General features: G+C 48.0%; 1 protein-coding gene and 2 long non-coding RNA genes across 11 annotated transcripts in view; 1 reads left to right on the forward strand and 2 right to left on the reverse strand.

Moving 5' to 3' along the window:
- atp2a3 (ATPase sarcoplasmic/endoplasmic reticulum Ca2+ transporting 3) overlaps nt 1–21,307 on the reverse strand; it is a 39,287-nt gene extending 17,980 nt beyond the window's left edge. For both annotated transcript variants that reach the window (XM_049016451.1, XM_049016452.1), the window contains exons 1-8: nt 21,183–21,307; nt 12,186–12,203; nt 11,298–11,380; nt 9,058–9,162; nt 8,768–8,906; nt 5,174–5,254; nt 2,647–2,732; nt 1,878–2,342 (exon numbers count right to left, since the gene is read on the reverse strand). In XM_049016451.1, the coding sequence (XP_048872408.1) occupies nt 1,878–2,342; nt 2,647–2,732; nt 5,174–5,254; nt 8,768–8,906; nt 9,058–9,162; nt 11,298–11,380; nt 12,186–12,203; nt 21,183–21,300 (1,095 nt within the window). In that variant the 5' untranslated portion in view covers nt 21,301–21,307. The remainder of the gene's footprint in view (nt 1–1,877; nt 2,343–2,646; nt 2,733–5,173; nt 5,255–8,767; nt 8,907–9,057; nt 9,163–11,297; nt 11,381–12,185; nt 12,204–21,182) is intronic.
- On the forward strand, nt 12,695–13,580 carry LOC125744539 (uncharacterized). Of its 5 annotated transcripts, XR_007398425.1 has the most exons (6): nt 12,779–12,793; nt 12,829–12,898; nt 12,969–13,108; nt 13,144–13,213; nt 13,284–13,423; nt 13,459–13,580. It is a non-coding gene; the product is annotated as an uncharacterized LOC125744539 (long non-coding RNA). The 5 variants fall into 5 exon arrangements; XR_007398428.1 differs by having other exon boundaries at nt 12,790–12,898; nt 13,249–13,423; XR_007398424.1 differs by lacking the exons at nt 12,779–12,793; nt 12,829–12,898; nt 13,459–13,580 and adding an exon at nt 12,695–12,758 and having other exon boundaries at nt 12,899–13,003; nt 13,179–13,292.
- A 2,089-nt stretch (nt 21,308–23,396) lies between the features above and the next one.
- Nucleotides 23,397–24,052, reverse strand: LOC125744540 (uncharacterized). 4 transcript variants are annotated; one of them, XR_007398429.1, is made up of 3 exons: nt 23,925–24,052; nt 23,820–23,882; nt 23,397–23,483 (listed from the first exon to the last, which is right to left on the reverse strand). It is a non-coding gene; the product is annotated as an uncharacterized LOC125744540 (long non-coding RNA). The 4 variants fall into 4 exon arrangements; XR_007398430.1 differs by having other exon boundaries at nt 23,439–23,525; XR_007398431.1 differs by having other exon boundaries at nt 23,481–23,567.
- Nucleotides 24,053–24,171: the final 119 nt, after the last annotated feature.

Genomic DNA, 24,171 nt, shown 5'->3' on the forward strand with positions numbered 1-24,171 from the left:
AGGTCATGATGAGATTAACAGTTCATCAAAGGCAGGAAGCAGCAGGGAAGACTTTGGGGGGGGGGGGGGGGGTCAAGCTGCAGACACCTGGATATGCTCAGCTATGCAGCCAGCTGAGAACCAGCATGCAGATGGGGGGGGTGGGTGGGGGGGTGTCTACGTTCCCTGAAGTTACCGGGCATGTTGGCGTCTCTATGATCTCACACAACAGTGGCAGCTGACCAGGTTAACTGAACTCATTACCTGGGCAATAATTCATCCCTCCTGTAGTGTCTGCTGTCAAATCCAATGCTTTTTAAAAGCTAGCGAGTCAAGTCTTTAAACGGTGCACTTCCCTGCCAAGGCAGCGGGCTATTACAGACTAAAATAACAAAATAACAATTACACATATTTATGAAAGCAATGATCTATGAAATGAATATGTGAAATGCCCTTCTTGCTGAGGATGGAGCTGGTTTCTTCAAAGGCTAAAGATTCCAATTTTATTACAGGCACAGGAGACCATCGGCCAGGCTGGAGGGAGCATCTCCAGTGCTGTGTAATGCGATTGCCTCAAAGGGCAGGTTTTCCCAGAAGCCTTGGATGCCTACAGGAGACCAGGGGAGCCGTAGAAGCCGACGAAAGCCACTGTCCTCACCAGCGCCAAGAAACTCGAAAACATCTACTATCCCAACTCACGGATACCTTGTGAGGAAAGAAGCAGTAACAGGTTTCCCCTTTGGGCTGGATAAGCTGCTGTGGGCACCTGGAAGGAGATTCGGTGAGCTCCAACAGCATTCACCCAACAGTTTAGCTGAGCTCAGCAGAATGGACCGATGCACGTCTGTGATATGAAACAAGTACTGGGAGACAGTACAGGAATCAGCTCTGCAAGCCATTAACCCGTCCAGATGCAGGAAACGGATCCAGATAACCATAGGTGCGGAATGATCTGGAAAACGTGATGGCTGGCTTTTAATGAGCTCTGGGGCACTAGATGAATGCCAGGCTGATCCTAGAGCACATGCTTAGCCCATCCCAGAACACCAAGGCATGCGGATGCGGACAAGACCAGCAAGACACGTTATAGCTGTACAGTCACGGAAGAATGCACAGGCCAGCACAGACAAGCACAGGAACTAGGAGATTGTGCTGGGGGGGGTCGGGGCCCACTAACAGGCTCTCTTTTATCCAGGGTCTGGCCCGGCCTCTAGTAAATGGGCACGAAACGAAAAAGTTCAGAAAGAAAACCCGTGACGGGAACCTGCGTAGGTGTGAAAACCGGGAAAGGGAAGGTTCCATGAGCGAGTGTGTGCGTCCGCATGCAGGAATGCGCTTGCATGGAGTAGAAGGTATGTGGGTGTGTTCATGGGCATCGGCCTCCAAAGTCAGCCTACCTCTGCACACACACCCACATGCACACGTGTGTGAGCGTGGGTGCGTCACTGTGAGATTTGCTGGTTCAAATGTTAAAAACCAGACAATGGCTTGACAACTCAGGGCACCTACAACGTTTTTTAAAATTCCCCTGTCAAGAAATGTCTAGAGAGGAAGCAAACGTGCTTTGATCACAGCAACCGTGACATGCAGCACTGCAGCTGTGCCAACGGGAGACGAACACAAAAACCTCCAGAAGTTTCTGCTTCTCCACCTCGATCCAAAAACCAGCGTGAAAGTTGTTCTGTGGTGCCGAAAGCGGCCCGATCCCACAGGAGCAGCAGGCGCCGGCGCCGGCTCCGTAACGAGGTCGGAAACGTCTGCAGGAGAGTGGTCTCCTGCGGAACAACAGGCTCCCACCCCAGGGAAACACGGAAACAGGCGCAGCAGAAAAGTGAGGAGTTCTCTGCTGGGGATGTGGGAATGTCTGCCTGATTGGCTGAACCCACCCGCCCACTCACCCGGCACACAGACATCTGATTGGTAGTGAGGGTGCCCGTCTTGTCGGAGCAGATGACGGAGGTGCAGCCCAGAGTCTCGACAGAGGGCAGGCTGCGCACGATGGCATTCTTCTTGGCCATGCGGCGTGTGCCCAGTGCCAGGCAGGTGGTGATGACGGCAGGTAAGCCCTCTGGGATAGCTGCCACAGCCAGTGCCACCGCGATCTTGAAGTAGTAGATGGCGCCACGCACCCAGGAGCCGCCGTGGACTGGGTCGCCAAAGTGTCCGATGTTGATGACCCACACGGCGACGCAGACGAGCGAAATGACCTTGGAGAGCTGCTTGCCAAACTCGTCCAGTTTCTGCTGCAGCGGCGTCTTCTCCTGCTCTGTGGCTGCCATCTGGTTGCGGATCTTGCCGATCTCTGTGGAGATGCCGGTTGCCACTACCACGCCGATGGCTCGACCCGCCGCAATGTTGGTGCCCTGCAACCGCAGACAGTACAACAGCAGGGTGTCCTGAGATGCTGCAGTCTCACCACAAGGGGCAGAACTAATGATATGGCATTCTTTAAAATGGGATGTCAATGAAACTTTAAAATATTTTAAACATTTCCTTTTTCTCATATGTAATGTGACTTTAACTAAGGCTTAGAATTTAGTGAATGTCTGTAATAAACCAGTGATATCACTTTAAAAGAGTCTCTGGTGGCCATATTCAGATCTCAAACGGAAGTGCTTCACTGGGGCAATTATCTACGTTGGTGTCGTGCCAGGGGGTGGGACTTACCGAAAACAGCATGTTTTTCTTGTCTTGATTGACAGCCCTTGGGTCAGGAACCGGGTCTGTGTGCTTGATGACAGACACTGACTCACCTGCAGTCAGAAACGAGTGTTACGCAAGGTCGGCCATGGCCTCGGGGGTCCCCGCCCCTCGGGACACACCGACAGAAAACACGTCTGATAAAAGCAGTCTGACTGCTTGGTGGGGGCAGGGGGGGGGCAGGGAGGAACATAGCCTTTGTTAACAGAGTGGAACTTCCTGATGTGATGGTGACAGAAGATGTGGTTATTTGTTCATGCTGAACAGAGGCTCTAAGCGTTTCTCCTACTCTGTTCAGAGCTTTGAGAACAAACACTTGGGGTGTGGTGGGTGTCTGCACTGTGTCTGTTTCCAGGGTGACCATCTGGCCAGACGGGGTGACAAAGAGCCACCAAACGTGGAGGCAAGATGGATCATCCATGGAATATAGAAATATCTAAAATAGGCCTGTCAAGATAATTACGTTACTGATTTATTGCACAACATATAGACATAACCTCGATAATTTTTTCTGACCTTGATATTGGCAAATTGTGTTTACATAAGAATGAACATGGCTTCTGCCCTCTCGTCTGCTCTGTGTCGCAGGCATGGTTAAGGATTGATTCATATTTCACGTGAAAAATGTGTGCAATGTTTTGCATGCAACGCAGTGCCAGACCTTCTATGGTCTTGAATGCTCATATTTCCAGAGCCAACAAAACAAGAAACCGTGTACTTTGATGTCAGGCCTGGGGTGGCGCTATAGAGCAAAGCTGTTCTTAAAAGTTTTTTGAAATGAGGTATGGATGTTACAAGAATAAAACTAACCATGCACAATATGCGTATAATACGCAAAGTAGGGTTATAATTGTTAAAAAACTTTTCCATAAACTGAAATAAAATAAAATCTGAAAATAAAATGAGAACTACAACTGAACGAGAACTATAAATATTTTGAAACCAAATTAAATAAAAATAAAAAAAAAAACATCAAATACTTCCTGTTACAATTTTTAAATACTATGTAGCTAAAATTATGATTTGTTTCACTTTGGCCTTCTTGTACAATGCACTTAAACCACAGAAATAGCCAATGGCACTATAGTGTGACACTTTGTAGAAACAGTGAAGCCCTACAACTTTGTCTGTCCCTAGAAATAAAATGATTAAAACCTAAAGTAAAATATATAACAACTAAATAGATTTACGTCTAACATAAAAACGAATGAAACCACACCGAAAACTAAAAATAACCTACATTTCAAATGAAAAAAACAATAATATAAAACAAAATTTTTAAATCAAAATAATAACACTGATGCAAAAACACACATGGAAGTGTTATGGTACAAATACATAGAGGGTATCTATACAATCTTTGGTCCGGCTACTTTCTGAGTTCCTGCTACCAACGAACGATCAAGGTTCGTCTGCATCACTGAATGGAGTCTCAGCAAAACTGGGTTGGCAGTACATTGCCTGTTAAGGAATAAATGACTCTCTATAGCCCCATGCCACATTGTTTAATATTTAGCGAAATTTTTTGTTAACAGAGCGTGAGAGTCCATTTTATGTATATCTTTTGGTTGTGTGGTTTTATTTAGGATTTTTTTACTAAATAGTCTGAATAGGGGCGGCATGGTGGTGCAGTGGTTAGCACCTCCCACATCTGAGACCCGGGTTCGACTCTCTGCTTGGGTCACATGTGTGTGGAGTTTGCATGTTCTCCACATGTCGTCGTGGGGTTTCCTCCAGGTTCTCCGGTTTCCCCCCACATTCCAAAGATATGCTTAGGCTAATTGGACTTGCTAAATTGCCCGTAGGAGTGCATGCATGAGTGAATGTTGTGTGAGTGTGCCCTGCTATGGGCTAGCCCCCCATCCTGGGTTGTTCCTCGTGCCCAGGATAGGCTCCGAACCCCCCGTGACTCAGTAGGATAAGCGGTTTGTAAAATGGATGGATGGATAGTCTAAATAGTATCCATTTTCCAAACCACTTATCCTTCTGGGTCACGGGGGGTCTGGAGCCTATTTAGATTTGCCAATTTAGCAAGTCCAATTACCCTCAGCATATCTTTGGACTTTGGGGGGTAACCGGAGTACCTGGAGAAAACCCCACGACGACATGCAAACTCCGCACGCATGTGACCCAGGCGGAGACACGAACCTGGGTCCCAGAGGTGTGAGGCAACAGTGCTAACCACTGCACCACCATGCCGTCCCGAGTCTAAATAGTATTAATAATTAAAAGTCTATTGGCATTTGAAAGGGTGTACTTGCATTATCATGCTATAATATTATCAGTATAATGCTAACATAAAATGGTCTTAAAAAGACTATGATAAAATTTATCGCAATTATTCCTGGGACAATATATTGCCCAAAAAAAGTAATTACTGTAACAGGCCTTCCTGTAAGTCATATTTAAATCAAAATGATTGCACATGGTTTTTAAGTAAACCCAGGAAGTAACAGTGTTATCAAAGCACCCCCCCTCCCAGCTTGCTGTGTACCTGTGAGAATGGACTGGTCAACACGGAGAGTCGTGGACCTTATGGAGGTAATCCGGATGTCTGCTGGAACTTTGTCACCAACTGAAGGGAAAAGTAGACCATGGAAGTAGATGTTACATAAGCGAAAATGAACTTTCAGATGACCACAATGCTAAAGGGGACACGACTCTACATTTTTTTTTTACAGTATTTAAATCATGAACTGAATCTTGTAACTGAGGAACTGGTCGCAAGTTCATGTTGCTGCACGCGACAAGGTGCTAATATGCGGGAGCCACAAAGCAACAAACTAGCTGAAGGCGGAGAGATACGACCACCAGGAGCTTTGTGACATGGTGTCAACATGGAGAAGCCACAAGGCAGAGATCTACCCTGAAGGCGGAGGGAAGGGATCGCCAGGAGCCCCGCAACATGATGCCAATAAACACCTCAATCCCTGCATTTTAAACACCTCCGATTTCAACAACTGGCTAACAAAAGCCAATCATTCCCGCTGTTTGCTAGCAGCACCTCAGGAGGTTATATTAAAGCCATTTTTCATATCCACTTATCTGTACAGTTCATAGGTGTTTAAGACGTCTTGTCCCCCTTAGGGCAAGATGCAGGTTTTTCTGCCATTGAAAGATGCAAATGTATGTTTCACAGTACCATAACCAACCCCCCCCCCCCAAAAAAAATAAAAAAAAAATCCTGATACTGTCATACCACAAGCCTGGCCAGCAGCCATAAATCTAAGCAGAAAAGTTGCCAAGAAATTGTGTTAAAATGCAGAAATCTCTTCAATTAGAAGTTACTTAAGGCCTTAATATGTAAATCCTTCAATATTAAACACTGTAATGTGAAAACAAGCCAAGGAGATACCAATAATGATGCAGTTTTTATTTTTTATTCATTTTACTTGGAGCCACTTCTGGCTAACTCCCTCACATATAAATGGCAATACAAATGTGCACACGAGTCTTATATAACCGAACAGATACTATCTTACATAACAGAGCGAATCAGACAAACGCATTCTCAGATAAGGCAACCTGACTTATGCAATAAAACAGTTTAATCAAAAGAAGAAAATCAAGATTCCAGAGTGTCCTGAGATTTTTGCACCATCCTTGCAATTATTCCATGGTGTGGCCTGAACATGGCACCTAACATGAGGGGAGAAGAATTCACCATTAGTGACGGGGGGGGGCAGGTAGTGTCACGAAAGTTTGTTTGCCCTGGAAAGCACTGAAGGGTTGCTCTTTGCCTGCAGATATCTGATATCTTACCAGGAAACAACCAACCCAGAAAACGCTTGAAAGGTGTTAAGTTTCAGCAGCCCTTTGGCAGCGACACAAGGCCGCCGGTGTCCTGTTACAAACACCGTGACGATGCCCATGACTAACTGAGGGCTTTACATCCACGTTGGCTTTTGCTGTTCGTGTTCCTCGCTCTCCAGTCTCCTCGGCTGTGACGCTAACAAAGAAACCCAGTCCTATATTGAGGAGGGATCGCGGTGGATCCCGAACACTGTGTCCCTACTCTGACTCCAAGCTAGCATCAGAAATGCTGTCAGAGGACCTTGTGCAGACCGCAGACCTTTCGACTGGCCAGTAGCACTAACCTACACACATCAGGTAAACAATGAAACAGATTAAATACTTAATTCTAGACAGATGGAAGTGGGTGGCTATGGGTTGTGTGGGGGGTGTGTGATCTGTTCTGTGGAGTAAGGACCTGATTCATGTCACTTCCTGTGTTTTTTTTTTCATGGGACCTGGATGAAGCTCTCAGAGGCTGTACGTACATTTTAAAAATGAAATTTTGTGACACTGCCTACCCTACAAGGTTGGTCACCTGAAGTAAAACTGCTGCCTCTTTGTTCTACAGCCCCTCAAGAGTGCAACTCAGCATGGTCAGGCTGTGCATCACGGCAATCACATACAGCAGGTAAAAATGTGCCCAACCAAAGACCTAAGGTGACCTTTCACAGCAGAGACCAGCTCTGTACAGGTTACAACAATCATGAACATGTTACGGCGATTATAAACAGGTTGGCATCTGACGCTTCACATGGTGGGTGGGAAAGACAGCTGATGAAGTGAGTCTTAGTGCTGGTTTTACAAGCTGTGAGAAACACAGGTCTGTTTGCCAACACACTGAACATCAAGTATTAACAGCAGATGTGTAAGCAAGGCGGAAATTTTTTTATATATTATATATATGCGAAGCATTTTATTACCCATAATGCAATTTCACAAAATCACTTGAAACCCACGGCAGTTCCATCAGTGATCTCATCCTTTCTGATCTTGAGTCATGCTCCCCCCACCAGTGATTCCTGTTCCTGACATCCTCCTACCACCTGAATGACATCCTCCTGCAAATCTCCAAGCAAGCTGCTTATCAGCCATGCTGATCACTGTTACTGATGTACTTTCGGAGTGTGAACAGTCAAAGCATCTGACTGAAGTGTGACGTTGTGAATGCCTGGCCGATAGCTTAAAATGAGCCTCAAAAGTTACTAAGGAGCATAGTGACATTATAAATAAAGCCCCCCCCCGGTGGCGACCCACACAAGAGGGACACGGCGCCGAGCTTTCCATACAGCTTCCTGCTTTCCATACCCCAGAAAAATCATCAAAAATGGGCACATTCCCATCACATACGGAGAGCTTTTCCATCTTAAAAACCACGGAAAGTTCCACGGCAGGAGCAGCTCTGGCAGTCGTGACAATAAGCGGCTGAGGGTGGTGGAAACACGCGTGTGGCGTATGCAGATTCTCTACAGGCATGTACGCTGGAGGTGGCCTGCCTTTCCCTTTTTGTCTTTCCTGGTGTGACGCCAAAACCCCACGTCAAATGCAGCATAGCTGCTGAAACTATTTTACGATGCAGCTAATTATTATCTGAGTAATCTGTATAATCCATAAAAGTGCATTTCAATCAAAGCCAGCCAGTGACACAACAGTAAGGATATTTTAGCAACTAATTCAAGCTATTTCTTAAGAATGAATCAATGAGTTAATCAACCATTCCTTCATTCATTCACCAGCAGGCGACCCCGGGACAGAGAGCCTGCTCTCCCTGTTCAAAGACACAGCCAAGGTCATGTGGGGGGATCTCAGCCATATTAGAAACCGTCCTGTTAAACTCACATCCCTCCCCTCACCCTCCCCAATGCCAAGGCAAAGCACCACAGGAACATAATTCTGATAAGGAGACCCCTGCTGGTAACAGGACCTGAAATACCCCCCTCCCCTCCCTGAGGTGCTCCTGAAGCCAGCTAAACTCTTAGCAGCACTACCCACATGTGGCCTGGCGAGGGGTGGGGCAGTCTGAAAGGTGGCCAAACGTCTAGCGGGGGTGGGAACGAAAATAACCGGTGAGATCCATACCGATTTCGTAAGAGCCGGGGGCTTATGTAAGGCTGGGATAGCCCTCCGAGTGGCTTGCGGGAGGGGGGGGCTATTCAAATCAAACAATACAGAAATGCAACAATACAGGTCTCACGATGTAAAGTACTAGACGTGCAAGTAGACACCAGGGCCAGTGGTCTACACCACTCATGTTAAAGACGTCACTGCAGTTACCGTGGCGATGCAAGGGACCTACCAGCCACCTCCACAATGTCCCCAGGGACAATGTCCCGCGCTTTGATCCTCTGCACAGCCTTGCGGTTCATGCGGTACACTTTCCCCATCTCTGGCTCATACTCCTTCAGGGCCTCGATGGCATTCTCTGCATTCCGCTCCTGGGGGATTGTAGAGTGTTATGTCAAAGGGCATGGCACTGGGCAGGGGGGTCACAGAGTAGTGCTGTTTTACCTCACCCTAATCCCTGACCCCAACACTCTGCCTGCCTCACACCACCATGCAGTGCGTTATCCACAAGCGGGCCCTCACCTGCCAGACGCCAATGACTGCATTGGCGATGAGGATCAGCAGGATAACGACAGGTTCCACGAAGGCGGTAGTGGTCTCCTCCCCCTCCTCGAACAGGGCCAGGACCTGCCAAATCCGAGAGTGCACAAATGGAGCAGCTCAGCAAAGGTCACCCAGGGTTTGACTCGTTCAAGTGCTAGTGAGTAACAGCGCCCCCACGCTGAAATGAGCTGTGTCGGGCCCTTGCCATGCCAGGGCCCCCTCTTCTCAAGCAGAAAGCCTTCAGGGGCCTATTGTGAGACAGAAGGTCACCCTCATAGAGCCTGGGGAAACTGGGCAGGACAGACACTCCTTTAGAACTGGGACACACAAAGCAGAAACCTCCGCCACGGCTCTCCAGGCCGGCATGTACCACAGAGAGCAGAACCAACAGCAAGAACAGCAGTGAAGCCTGCAGCATCGATTCCTGTCTGTCTGGAATGCAGATGAACTGTGTCCACCCCCCCCCCCCACCTTCACTGTTCTGTCAGGTGTGCATATCTGTGGTTCCACCATGTGTTTGTGAAGCTGGCACATGGATGTTGCATGTCTGTCTCCATGACAACAGTTACATGGATCTAACCCCTCCCAGGAGCAGTGTGCTCAATTTTACACTACTGTCCACTGTTCAAGTAACTCTGAACCTGACAGACATGCAGGTTGATGGATGGATGGATGGATGGACTATGTGCACCATGCAGGAAGAGGGAGGGGGGATTCTTTCTTCCTGAGGTGTATACCATTGTTTAAATATTTAAATATTCGGGTATTTTCTGCTGGAAATGAGGATAAGAGTTCACTGCATCTGTTTCCTCCGGAATGTTCTACTTTCCTTCTTTTTCTACCCTTCAGAGCCAAAACAGTTTTGGCAGAGCAATCCTGTGGTTTGTGGCCCTGCTAGGGGGCAGTGGTCAGGCACTTTAGGAAAAGCCACGCGCTTCGCATGTTTGGGGGGGCCTTTTGTGAGTCTCTGGCAAGGCGGACAAGGTGTCCAGCTGCTAGCTGCTCCACACCTTACCAGGGTGGAAAATTTTGCTTGAAAAAAGCGAGAGCAGGGGAAGCCGGGGGGGGGAGGATGAGGGGGGATGTTTGACTTACAGCCTCCTGAACACCAGCGGCCCTGAGATATCAGCGGTGGGGGGAGGTGCTTATTCAGAACGCGGCCATCGGCAAGGCGCGTTTCAGATGGGCCACGGCGGTATGAGCACAGCCCAAACTCACAAAGACGGGGCCATTGTGGATGTTAAAGTAAAGGACCAGACCTGGGCTCTCCATTAAAATCCAGAGAATCCCGCGTTTAACGCTCTGTTTCACAAAAGCCTTGCATAATGGAGTGTTAAAAAAGAAAATCATCCCACGTATATCTTAAACAAAGAGTCCCTGCAGAGGACCACTCTTGCATGTCAGAGTTAAAAAAACAGCAGCTAATGGGCTCTCTATCAAAACAGGGACGGCTGTGTGACCTCTGCACTGGCTGTACTCCCTTCCTGTGCTTGAAGCTCCGAGGGGCAGCATGCTGCGGTGGCGCATAACCGCTCCATTGTTTTAGTGACCGCTCTGAGCCCTAGTGAGTAGGATCAGCGGCAGAAGATGGATAAACGTTACTCAGACATTACTCAAGCATTACTCTCTGCGATGACAGAAGACTTGGTACGGTGGGTGTCACAGACGCAGAGCGTTTCAGGGTGATCGCATTTGGGTCACACGCATACAGCAGCCCTTTCCGTTCCTCTTCATTGTCCCTGGGCGAGCTTGTCACCTACGGCCTTCGTGTGACAGAAATGGCGTCAGCCACTCAGTCGCCATCACTGCGACAACCTCTGCATGTCACCTTAACGACAAACACGACAGGCAGAAACACTCAACCAATCAAGCGCAAGTTTGTAGGGTCTCATGAGCCATGGAATGCAATCTCAGGAAAGGCTCACAGACAGAAAGCTGGGGTTGCCTGCAAGCATGGTTCATTTCGAAGGCAATAGTGGAAGGGGGCTGAGGAGAGTGCCTCCCCTAGTCTGCATCCGGATCAGCGGCTCAATGACCTGCGCAGTATCAAGTAACAGGACAGGTCCACCAGCACTCTGATTGGCCATCTCCGGATATGCCCCCAGCCTATCCCACACAGTGATCCAGCTTGGTCCACGTCAATGGGCCGCAGGAAAGCGGGCTTACCCAGCATACACAGGGATGGCAGGGGGCTGGGTGGCCGGGTGTATGGTACTTACGAAGGACACGCAGGCCGCCAGCAGCAGGATCCGCACCAGGAGGTCATCAAACTGCTCCACCACCAGCTCCCACAAGGACTTGCCTGGAATGGGGGGCAGGGTGAACTTCTCGAACAGCTAATCAGAAAATCGGCTGAATGCACAGCCTGCATGACCCTCATGATTAACCTGCCCATGGAAATTAATGCAGCGAAGCGACAGGTACAGGACTATATTCATGTGCGAAGATTATTAGGAGAATCTGGGCAGTAAGTCAACATTTGCACAGAAAAACACATCAGTTAAGACTACAATATGTGCCAATAAACAGAAATATAATTTAAGGTCACTAAAATTTCTTCTGTTCTGCAAAAAAGTGATGATATCTTTCAGACACCTCATAGAATCTCTCCTCAGGAGCACCCCAGCCATGGCCTGTATTTGTTAATTTCACTAATTGAATAATTAGCCAATTAACTTTATGCGGGTATTTATTCGCTAAATGAAGCCTGCTGTTTCAATTAAGCAAAAACACAGGTATGGTGGATGATGACCTCACAAATCAGAGGATTTGAAATGGCTAAGCTAGCATACTTTGAAGGGCATGAATCATTGTTTTTACATCAACATTAATATAATTTAAGTAATTTTATAATTTGTAAACTCATATAAAATCGTAAACTTTTGCATAGCACTGCAGATGTTTATGAAAAGCCGTGCCTTGCCAGGTGTAGGGTCATATTGGATAAGTAATAATACAATAATTAAAGCTTAGCTGATGAATATGAGCTGCTAAGAGTGACGGACTCTGGTTGGCACAGCCTGTTAAGGTTAGGGGCCGCATCTTAGCATGTTACCGAGTAAGGTGGGAGAACAGGGGAACCGAATGTCAGAAAGATCCATGCTTACCTTCCTCAGCTGGGAGCTCTGGTCGTTACGATGATGTGGAGAGGGCGCATGTGAGGATGGGACAAGAAAGAGCATCATCAGGACATATATAAACATTGTTATTATCATTACTATTATTCATAATGCCAAATAAGAGCATCATCAGTACATATATACAGAAACTATCAACATTGCACTAGACCATTACCAGTAAATACATACAGGGTCATAACTGGTGAAGGTTGGGCACCATCTGATGACTTCAGCTCCAGGCCACAATCATCCAATAGAACGACTGTATAAGTGGATGTATTAACCAAGCAGATAACACAGCTAGACAGACCATTCAAATTCTAACAAAATCAATCATTGCATGGGTATTAATATTAAGACTGAATATGAACATTATCAATAGATATACACAGATGTTATACTATGTTGTGGTTAGATATTTAGGGTTAGATACATATAGGTAGTTTGATGGAAGAGGTTGGGGTCAGATACACTGGGCTACGTGCATAGAGTTTGGGGTTAGAGACACTGGGATACGTACACAGAGGTTGGGGTTAGAGACACTGGGCTACGTACACAGAGGTTGGGGTTAGATACACTGGGATACGTACACAGAGGTTGGGGTTAGATACGCTGGGATACGTACATAGAGGTTGGGGTTAGATACGCTGGGATACGTACATAGAGGTTGGGGTTAGAGACACTGGGCTACGTACATAGAGGTTGGGGTTAGATACACTGGGCTACGTACACAGAGATTGGGGTTAGATACACTGGGATACGTACACAGAGGTTGGGGTTAGATACACTGGGATACGTACACAGAGGTTGGGCTTAGAGACACTGGGCTACGTACACAGAGGTTGGGGTTAGAGACACTGGGCTACGTACATAGAGGTTGGGGTCAGAGACACTGGGCTACGTACATAGAGGTTGGGGTCAGAGACACTGGGCTACGTACATACAGGTTGGGGTCAGAGACACTGGGATACGTACACAGAGGTTGGGGTTAGATACACTGGGATACGTACACAGAGGTTGGGGTTAGATACACTGGGATACGCACACAGAGGTTGGGGTTAGATACACTGGGATACGCACACAGAGGTTGGGGTTAGATACACTGGGATACGTACATAGAGATTGGGGTTAGATACACTGGGCTACGTACATAGAGATTGGGGTTAGATACGCTGGGATACGTACATAGAGATTGGGGTTAGATACGCTGGGATACGTACATAGAGGTTGGGGTTAGATACACTGGGCTACGTACATAGAGGTTGGGGTTAGATACGCTGGGATACGTACATAGAGGTTGGGGTTAGATACACTGGGATACGTACATAGAGGTTGGGGTTAGATACACTGGGATACGTACATAGAAGTTGGGGTTAGATACACTAGGTATACAGGCTGGTGTTAGATACTCAGGGGTTAGGCTGAAATGGATAGGGGTTATACACATGGGGCCTTGTGGCGAGATGGAGGAACCGGCTCCCACGTCCCTCCTAAGCAACACAATCACAGCCCTGGGAGACTGAGTGGGAAGGAACGGCGTGTGGGCAGGAAGAAAGCTGCGCAGGGACAGAGGCGGGGAGCAGGCACGGCACCCCGCACGCCCCCCAGAGGTCACTGGCTAGAACAGGCTGCTGAGTGACTATGTCTGTCCAACACACGCTTTGGAGACAATGTGGGGGGGGGTGTGGTGTGGTGATGGATGCTGGTCTAAATAAAGTCACACCACTCCAGAAGGCAGCCTGCCTGAGCCCACGAGGAGGCCGCCACCCCCACACACTTCATGTTAATACCATCCTGAGCGGGAGCTTGGTACCCATTCAGACCCGGGGTCTTGCAGCCCAGTACCTGCAATCATTCTGTTAAAAACCGACATAAAAATATAACAGTTGAAAGTTAGTCTAAACTTTAAGTCTTTAAATTTAGCCAGGAAAGAGGTTCAGAAGCAGTCATCCAAGGGAGACTGGAAAAAGCAAAATGGTGTTAAAAAAAGAACAGCAAGCTCTAAAGCACACCGTGTTTGTTTTTCCACCTTGCAAGCGGGCCAGTGCCCTCTGGAAACATCCAGAAACCCTGAGAGAGCCACAGCTCTTGCCCCCCACGCTGGAAGCAGTCAGTCTCCAGCCAGTTCACCCGCTTTGGGGATTGTTTTCCCGGTGTCTTACTGGGGAAGGTGGTCAGGGCATGACGTGTGCGGCAGGACAATTCTGAAACATGTGCCCGGTTCCTCCGACACGCCAGCAGGAGATACCGTTTAGAAACCACAGCCGATGCCAACATTCACAGCAGGAACAGGACAATTAGCTCATAATTCTAAATTATCAGTCATGCTACTTCTAAACGACAAAACAAAGGATCTTGTAATGACTGCCGGCACAAAAATGCCAGGAAATTTTAAACGTGCAAAGTATTTATTCATGGAAACTATAAAATTATGGATAACGTAAACCAACTGAAGTATTCTGTGTGGAAATTTCCAAAAGGAGCGTTTACTTACTGATTGGATTTGACTTTTTAGTAAATCACCTGGAGGTCCAGAGTCCCACCCACTGGCTCTTTCATTTGCATTTAGGCAAAGAACTACAGCACATGGCAAAACAGATGCTTGGTTACTTAACGTAAATCCTTAAAAGCTCCAGGAGACTGGTAGCCATCCAGTGGGGAAAAGCTCAAACACGTTTTCCATGGCTCACAACGAGACACGAGCGAGAAGCGAGACCACCCCCCCCCCCTCCATTAATTCTGCGGTTTGGCCATGTTCCTTTATTTCAGACATGCTGGCTACAACTCCCACTCAACGGAAGGGGAGGAGAGGGGAGGGGTGGCGGGGGCCCCCAAATGGGGTTCCCCGGCCGGCCTGAGCCGAGGATTCCCCCACAGTCATCTGGATGGCGTTGGTCGCTCCTGCATTCCACAGTGCTGACATCAGCATGCCTTTGCAGCGCGGCCAAAGCAAGACAAGCGCCAGCTTGTTTACGCACCAGACGGAGAAGGACCACTTCCTGGATACGGTTGCTGACAACACGAGGGTTATGTTCGGCCTTGGCGAGCCAGAGGGGAAAAGGGAGGGAGTGTGTAGCCAGGCCGAGGCCCTGAGGAATACACCCGTGAGAGTGTCCGTGTCAGGGCCGCTGTGCTCCGCCATCACACGCATCGTTAACACATGAACCAGGCCAAAAAAACACTGCCAGGGTTCAATGTGGTTTCTATGGTTACCTCATTGGAAGAGGACTGAAAACAGACGTGAGAGTTCCCGATTCCCCCCAAAAAGAGAGAGAGGGCGTCACGCACACACCAGACACAGGGGAAAGCAGGCGCACAGAGAAGCAAGATAAAAATAAACATGACGTGATGACCTCAGCCTCCGCAGAGTATTTCCCCAGTCAGAGAGTGCGGGCAAGCGTGTCGCTGACCACCGGACACCCGGAGGAGGACACTGATGCAGTTACTTTACACTGTAGACAGGAGGCGATACAGCCGATTCTCCAGGGATGCCAGGTTCTGTCACCGGAAAACACCCGGCAAGAGATCTCCAACCTTCAGGGCAGTGCCAGGGCCCGGCCCACCAGACTCATTTCAGTAGCCAATCAGAATTCACAATATAACACAATAGCTCAGGAAATGTGCGAGTCGCACATTGCATAGGTTTTCACAAGCAAAAGTGAGCTATGAACTAGGCAGCTGTGATTACACTCTACGCTCTGGCCGGCTACGCTCACGCCACCTACGCTCTGGCCGGCTACGCTCACGCCACCTACGCTCTGGCCGGCTACGCTCACGCCATCTACGCTCTGGCCGGCTACGCTCACGCCACCTACGCTCTGGCCGGCTACGCTCACGCCACCTACGCTCTGGCCGGCTACGCTCACGCCATCTACGCTCTGGCCGGCTACGCTCACGCCATCTCCGCTCTGGCTGGCTACACTCACACCATCTCCGCTCACGCCATCTATGCTCTGGCCGGCTACGCTCACGCCATCTACGCTCTGGCCGACTACGCTCACGCCATCTATGCTCATGCTGGCTATGCTCTGGGCAGCTACACTCTGCAAACACAAAGCCCATAAAATATCTCTGAAAGACATGCCCATTTCGAGTTCATGAGCTGCAAGGGAGACACAATGCAGGATCACCATTCACACGCTTGTTGGGAGAGAAGTGGCACACAGAGAGACCTGTTTATTTCACCAGATATAAGGGGGTTGGAGGGTTCTGCTAAACACAAACTTAGCCCTCACCAGAGATGACTACAGTTCCCAGGGGGGTACCATGACCAAGAGATGCAAGAGACGAGACGGCAGCGGGTACTGACGGACAGACTTGTTCGCTCCAGATTTCTGTAAAGGGGAGCAGCTGTTCAGACCCAAAACGTGGTCCATTCTGCCATCGGTGGTGCACCATGCTGGAAATTTCAGCCCAGGCTCTAAGAGGAAAGGGGAGACCTCAAAATGGCCCTTTGTGCTCACCAAGAGGGTGCAGAGGGTGTGCAGGAGGCCGGGGGTGGGGCCCTGTAGCTCGCCGCCCAATCAGCCGCTTAGCACCTCATCAGCCGAACATGCAGCCATTGCTGCTTTGCCTTATGCAAACAGGGCACACAAAGGAGGCCTTTTTTACAGGGGCATGGGGGGGGGGCATGGGGGGGGGGCACACGCCAGACACTGCAGCGGTGCTCTCCATGCTGGGCTGAGCGTATTTCCGCTCCATGAGAGGCTGAGAGCGGCCCGATTCCGCTTCGACGTGACGGGGGGTGGGGGGGTGGGGGGGTTATGGAGTCAGAGAGCCTGAAGAACACCCCACCCTCTCTGGTGCTCTGAAGCTGCAAATTCCACAGCTCTTCCATGTAAAACTGACCTGCTTGGACTTGACCAAAAGTTGAAGAACAACGTCATGGCAAGAGTGTGTAATTCAGCTGCATGCTAAGTAGACAACTGTCGGGTAACCGGCATGGGAACAGTGGCCTGGATCTAAGCAAAATGCCAGAAAGGAAACGGCACAAAAAAAGAGGCATCTTCTCGTATCTCTCACCATCTCGCTCACCTTCCCCGCCACGGCCCTGTGGTGGCCAAATTCTCTCCCTGCTCTCTGCTGCCACCACAGGAGACCCCACAACTAGCAAGCTATTAAAATTACCCGCACTACATTTCCAAATTGAAAATTTCTGGAACAAGAGCTGACATACTTCTTCGGTGCTCAACCTGAACGCAGAGGGCCTGACTGCAGCCGAGCATAAGGAAACTAAAACTGCACTTTGGGCAAGACTTAATGTGGTGATGATTGATGAATGTGAATGATCAGATAAGGTGCCGTAATTCCAGCCACTTCACAAAGATAGGCATTAATACTGTGGGTCTCGCCACTCGCCTTTGGGGCCACGCGGGTCTCCCTGGGGCCCGCCGTCTTTGGGGCCAGGCGAGACTCAGCCCCCCCCTTAAGATTTCTCAAACTCTCATGAATTGTACATGTTGCTTAATATTGATTTATGGTGCTATATTCAGTGCTGGTGTCATGAGGATGGCACCTTCTCAAACCGCTAGCCCATGGGCTGGTAAAGTGACTGGAGAACACTGGGCACTGCCCACTTCTATGACACGTGCCATTTTCCAGCACAGTGGACAGTAGGGGGCCCTTGGCAGGTGCAGACTTGACTAATACCCCCTCCCCCCATGTAGGCAGAGCCTGAAAGTTGGCTTACAGTCCAAAACAGGGATGTTATGTCTGCGTCGGCACCTGGGCAAGCAGTTTATCTTCCTGAAGAATGCCGAGACCTGCATTTGTGGAGGGTCTCGTAAAAAAGGCCGCTAAACTGATTGATATGGCCAAGGAGAACTCGAGCAGGTCCCTGAAGATCAGCTACAACAGGTACTGATCATCACACACTTGTAATGAACAAGGATACAAACAGGGCCGGGTATTCAACAATCTACTGGTCATGACCCACAGGGTGCATGATTCCACACCCTGCTGGTCCAGCTTTCCTCTCCCAGCCAGGAACACCAGGGTGACAGTGAGGCAGCGAGCTGGCCCCCAACCCACAGGCAGACACACAATCAGGATATTCTGAGGTGCCATTCCAGAGCAGACATCTTGCCCCTGATATGGGGGGAGGGGGGTCCTTTTCTTGCTCATAATGTATCGTTAAACAACTTCAAAACACATTACAGTGAACATTCACACTCTGCCCAGACTCAAAAAGGTCATGGTATACAAAGAAGATATAAACGTTTTCAAACCGAAACTCAACCCCCTGCCAAAATAGATCAGAAACTGTTTAGATTTGCAGGATGGTACACGCAGAAATCATTTAATTGCCAAGGAAACCAAAATAAATATTTAAAATGGGTCAGCTTGGATTTTGCTCATTTTCAGCCATGATTACACTGCAGTAATAACTTTTCAAAATTCCACAATGTGAATCAATTCCACATTTTAAGGTTTCCCTATACCGTCACACAACACACACCCTGTGTACTGGGGGAGGGGGGCTTTAGGGACTCATTTAGAGAAAAGTAATGCTAAAACACCAATGAATGAAGACGCTTGAAGAGAGTCCAACAAAGCAACTGATCGAAAAGTCATTTTCAAACACACCTGCAGACTATATGCTAAGGGCTCTGGACTGCACACATGCTTTATGGCCTACTGAAAAATGCCCCCCCCCCACCCCATACTTCACAGGCAGTTAAAAAGGTTCCTTTCTTCCCTGAACTTCATCTGTAATGTCTTTCGTCTTTCTAACGAGCATCACTGATGGGGGGGCGGGGGCACTCAAAAATAACAAAAGAATAATGAAAAACTAAATTAAGAATAATGCAAAAGTGCATGAAGTTAAGCCTCAGATATAGCCCCTGCCCTAAGAAAACCCAGAGAGACCATAAGACACAGAAATGGTCAACCTAAATATAGGCTAGCCAGAGGTTGTGTGGGGAATGCAATTTAAAGAAAAACACTCAACGTCATGCAATGCACCACAGAGGCCCAAAAACTGTCCCGCATTAGCATGGCAGCTTATACAACTGAGAGAGACTGTTCGAAAGAAGTGAAGAGGAAGGGCTTCTCCCTGGTATCTCACTTACTGTCAGGCAGGCAGGAAGTGCAGCTGAAACAGAGGCGGCTATCTGCACCAAGAATCTCGCTTTTTTTTCCATGAAGTCACTGCAGTCATGGGGGACCACACGTTCATTACAGAGAGATATAATTTTAGCACAAGAACACGGCATTTCATTTCGACCCAAAGCCTGACCCTGAACTTAATGGGAAAGCGAACAGAGGATGAAATTTACAGCGTCTGTAAGGGATACACGTCAGGTTTTCTTGAAATGTTTGAGGTGTTTCAGCGTGCAACGTGCAAACATCTCTCATACTGGGCCCTGCCCCCCATAGATCCAGTCCCAGGAAGACTGGTGAACTGAGGCACCGGAGCACCCAGGAAGAGGGTCATTATACATAATCATGGGCAAGAGGTGTGAATCAGGCCTGGGCTGACCAGCAGGAGAGAAATGGGAGGGGGCAGAGGTGCCAGCAGGGAGCTACCAGGGTCGCCCTCCCCACCATGCACCAGCACTACGCGAAACTCGGACCACTGGGCTTTCCCCTTCCATCCTCCGAACACCCACAACAGAGAAGTGGACTTTACGCTACAACACCCCACTTCCGTTACATCAAATTTAAGTTTATGAACAACCTTTGTTAAAAATCCAGACGGAATTAAAGATGAGAACTGAAGCGCAAATATCAGGATATTAAAACAATGCAAAAACAGCCGCATCGAAATATCATTGTAATAAAGTCGCATTAACAACAAAACTTAGCTCATCTTTATTCAAATTCCCAAATACCTTCACCCTTAATATTCTTCCCCAGTTTAAAATCATTTCCCAGAAAGGCCGTGTATAATATCTGGACGTGTAGGCCAATTTAGTGTTTTAAAAGTGTTGCTACTGTGGTTAAAATTGAGAAACATTGTTAAGATAACTGGCAACATTAAGACGCATCATTTCATTCTCGAAGGTTTAGGCACCGACCGCGACCCAGAAAGCGCCACTGCCGGCGCGGCGAAGTGGCCGAGGGGACCCGGCAAAACGTGCGCCTTCGCTCCGGGTAGCTTTGGCTGATTTCCAGCCGCAACCTCAAAAAAAAAAAAAAAAAAACAGTCGTTACACTATAACTGAATTATACACCCAGAGCAGTTTGCAATTATCATTTCGTATCGATATGTCTGCGCCGAGACATGAAAGCGATGTTAATGTAACTGCAAACATACTGAAAAAGCGGCGCGTATTTCATTCAGAGGAGGTTAAAGTAAATTAAAGCAGTTTGTTCCTGCAAAGAAATACGGAGCCGCCTCGTTATTCTCTCACCCCTCAATGACAGCCTGCCCCCTTTCCGAAAAATGAAGCTGCACGTACAATTACACTTCAAACGCAACAATAAATCAAATGCAGAAAAAAAGTAACGCTTCAATAGTCGCGTTGCTTCGCCGAAAATGGGAAAGCAAAGTGCCGCCCGAGTCACTAAATGTCGCAGAAAAATATAAATTTACCAAACGTGCGTGAAAATGCCATTCAAAGGAGCAAAAATGTGGCAAACACGACCGATTATCTGAAAAGCATCGTACGTAATTGTTTATGCTTTGCAAGGTGCGCATAAGAGAAAATAAATTTAAACCTTATAACTTGTACATGCACAGAGGTTTTCACAACTTCCGACGCCCACGGCGCTTTGGGCACGACGCCGTAGTCACATTTAAACACGATCATAAACGATATTAAAGACTCACCGATGTACCTCCCCAGACTGTCCCGGATTTGCTCTGGTATTATGACCATATAATATTAAACACTCACCGATGTACTTCTCCAGACCGCCGTGGACCTGCTCCGCAATTATCTCATTTAGACATTATATACGTACCGTTGCTCCGTGTTTCTCCAAGATCGGTCGGACCTGCTTATTATAACAACATCTAAATGTTATATTTTAGGGACTCACCATTTGGCCCGTATCTCTCTAAGCTGGCCCGGACCTGCTCCGCCGTCAGCCCCGTGTTCTCGTTCACCCCGAAGTTGCTCAGAACTTCACATGCCGTCTTAGTGTGCGCGTTTTCCATGCTGCAGCCCTTAATTACAGCACTAAATTCATATGCATGTACAGCTTTTTATAACAATAATTAAAAAGCCAATTCTAGGATGAATGACGAGCAGATCTATGATTCCCATCCAAGCGGAGGATGCCACCTCCCCCGCCTTCAGATCCCGTCGAAAGGCAGCTGAAACCCGGCAGATGAGCTCGGCGTCTCGGTGGAGGAGGTGCACTGGGGGTCCGCCTCTCTGGGAGGGTGTCAGCGCTGTCAGTGTATGACTGTGCGCCTCTCTGCGGCGCTGTCTATTGGTCAGCGTTACCTGCCGGCGATAATAACACCCACACCGCGCTTCGGTGGCTCCGGTCCGGTCCGGTCCGGTCCGTTTAGTTCCGTTCCGGTGGCTCCGGACTCCCCTAAAGCCGGATGATTCCTTTACTTTCGCAGAAAAGCGTATTGCCGGGGTTTAATGCGCGTCAATGCGGAATCACCGGCTGCTGTCATTGACTTTTACAATCGTTTTTCTTTAGCTTTTTTGTACTAAAGCGGTCGCAGCGCGTCACCTTTCGGAAGACGCCCCACGTTCATAGATTGCATGCCCGAAAACGAACACTGCTGCCTGGCTTGCTACTTCCGCAAAGCCGACCGTGCAGCCGCGGATTTGCGCGGAAAAACACGCCTCGACGAGGCACTTTTCATACTCGTTCGTGCGGTTTTACCTATTTTTTTAAACGATTTGTGTGTAATTGGACGTATATTTCTGGGGTCAGGGATACGATGGAATAATCATGTTGTGATCGATATAAAAGGCGGTTCGTTTGCGGTTATAACGCGTAATATCTGTAATATCCCCAAAGGTCAAGTCAAGTCAGTCAAACTTTATTTTAAGATATACAGGAATGGAGTGAAACGAAGCCTATGCTGTTTGTGAACTGATGCTTTACACATAATATGACAAGTTAACACAATAATAAATAAGCAAATAAGTATGCCGTGCATTGTGTAGGCCTAACTTTAGGCTTTACAGTGGATGTGGTTGTACATCATGTCAGTTTAGAAATCTACATCTAAACAGCTTACAGTGAAGGAATAGTGGGTCTATAAGGTAAGTAAGACAGCTTTTCTCTTATGTGTAGCTGATGCAGAAAGTGCAGGGTGGTATTAATGAATTGTGTGTTAAGCCTGTGATTAAAGGTACACATATATAATAAAGAGATGCATCTTTCAGAGTAGCTGGGGTCTGGGGAAGTGCAAGATACTAACCAAGAGTACCTGGACTAACTGCCCTTCATGGAATACTGCCCTGAGTTAAAGCTGATGGGGATGTATGGGCTTGGCCTCCTTTGGACATGGCTGCCCTGGCAGACGGTTGGTCATTTCCGTCTCTTTCTCCATTTTTCCGGCTGCTTATCCATGTTAGGGGCCGCTGCATGAGCAGACCATGGGCTTTCACTGCATAGGGCCCTAGTTCGACTGATACTACCTCACTCTGCGATTCCTGAACTCCTCATAAGCAGCTGTATCACATGCTTTGCGGGCCAACCTCTGCACCTCATCAGTCAGACCATCTCACTTAGGAGCCACATTTAAAGTGGTTTTAACATCTCCCTCATGGCATTCAGACAGGTCACTGCCACTTTGACTTATATCTGATAAAAATGTACTATTTTTCTATATTTTTTCCTATTTCACAGGTGACGACTTCTGATATAAAGCAAAAATAGGTGATAGTGCATCGTGGATCATTATGTGGTGGATGAGGGTAAGACACTGCTACGTTGTCTTTTTGGGGTCCTCTGAAAGAGCAGCAGAATAAGGGGGGTGTTCGCCAGGATGTGAGCGTTACAGGGATGTGAATGGGAGGTAGAGAAACACCTCGGCCTGCTAAACGTCCTGCACTTCTCCCATCAGGACACGCAAGAGGTTTCAGCTTTGGGTCCTTGGCCATCAGCGTATGGACAAATATAGCTTCGTGCCTCTCCTGCAAATCGGAGCCAGCACCCACTCTGCTCAGGTGCCCCGTGACCCCCCCAGGAAACAGCTCTGCCTTTATATCCAAATCACATCTTGCCAGAGTGCATCTCAGCCTCTTTATATCCAAATCGCACCTTACCAGAGTGCAGCTCCGCCTCTTTATATCCAAATCACACCTTACCAGAGTGCAGCTCCGCCTCTTTATATCCAAATCACACCTTACCAGAGTGCAGCTCCGCCTCTTTATATCCAAATCACACCTTACCAGAGTGCAGCTCCGCCTCTTTATATCCAAATCACACCTTACCAGAGTGCAGCTCCGCCTCTTTATATCCAAATCACACCTTACCAGAGTGCAGCTCCGCCTCTTTATATCCAAATCACACCTTACCAGAGTGCAGCTCCGCCTCTTTATATCCAAATCACACCTTACCAGAGTGCAGCTCCGTCTCTTTATATCCAAGTCACACCTTACCAGAGTGCAGCTCCGCCTCTTTATATCCAAGTCACACCTTACCAGAGTGCAGCTCCGCCTCTTTATATCCAAGTCACACCTTACCAGAGTGCAGCTCCACCTCTTTATATCCAAATCACACCTTACCAGAGTGCAGCTCCGTCTCTTTATATCCAAGTCACACCTTACCAGAGTGCAGCTCCACCTCTTTATGTCCAAGTCGCACCTTATCAGATTGCAGCCCCGCCTCTTTATATCCCTGGAGTGAAGCTCTGCTCAATTAATGTTAACCTTTTTTCTTAAAGTCCAAAAATTTACTAAACATTCAAAGAGAATGGTTTAATAAAAGGCCACTTTTGTGCTAAAAGTTTTATTTTTTATCAACTTCATTGCTGATTTTCATTAGTTACTCTGATTTCTCGAGTGGCTCAGATATTCCTAAATGATACCATGAGTTCCGTCCCCTGTTATTG

Source organism: Brienomyrus brachyistius, chromosome 6, assembly GCF_023856365.1.
Source record: "Brienomyrus brachyistius isolate T26 chromosome 6, BBRACH_0.4, whole genome shotgun sequence".
In the NCBI taxonomy this organism is placed as follows: domain Eukaryota; kingdom Metazoa; phylum Chordata; class Actinopteri; order Osteoglossiformes; family Mormyridae; genus Brienomyrus; species Brienomyrus brachyistius.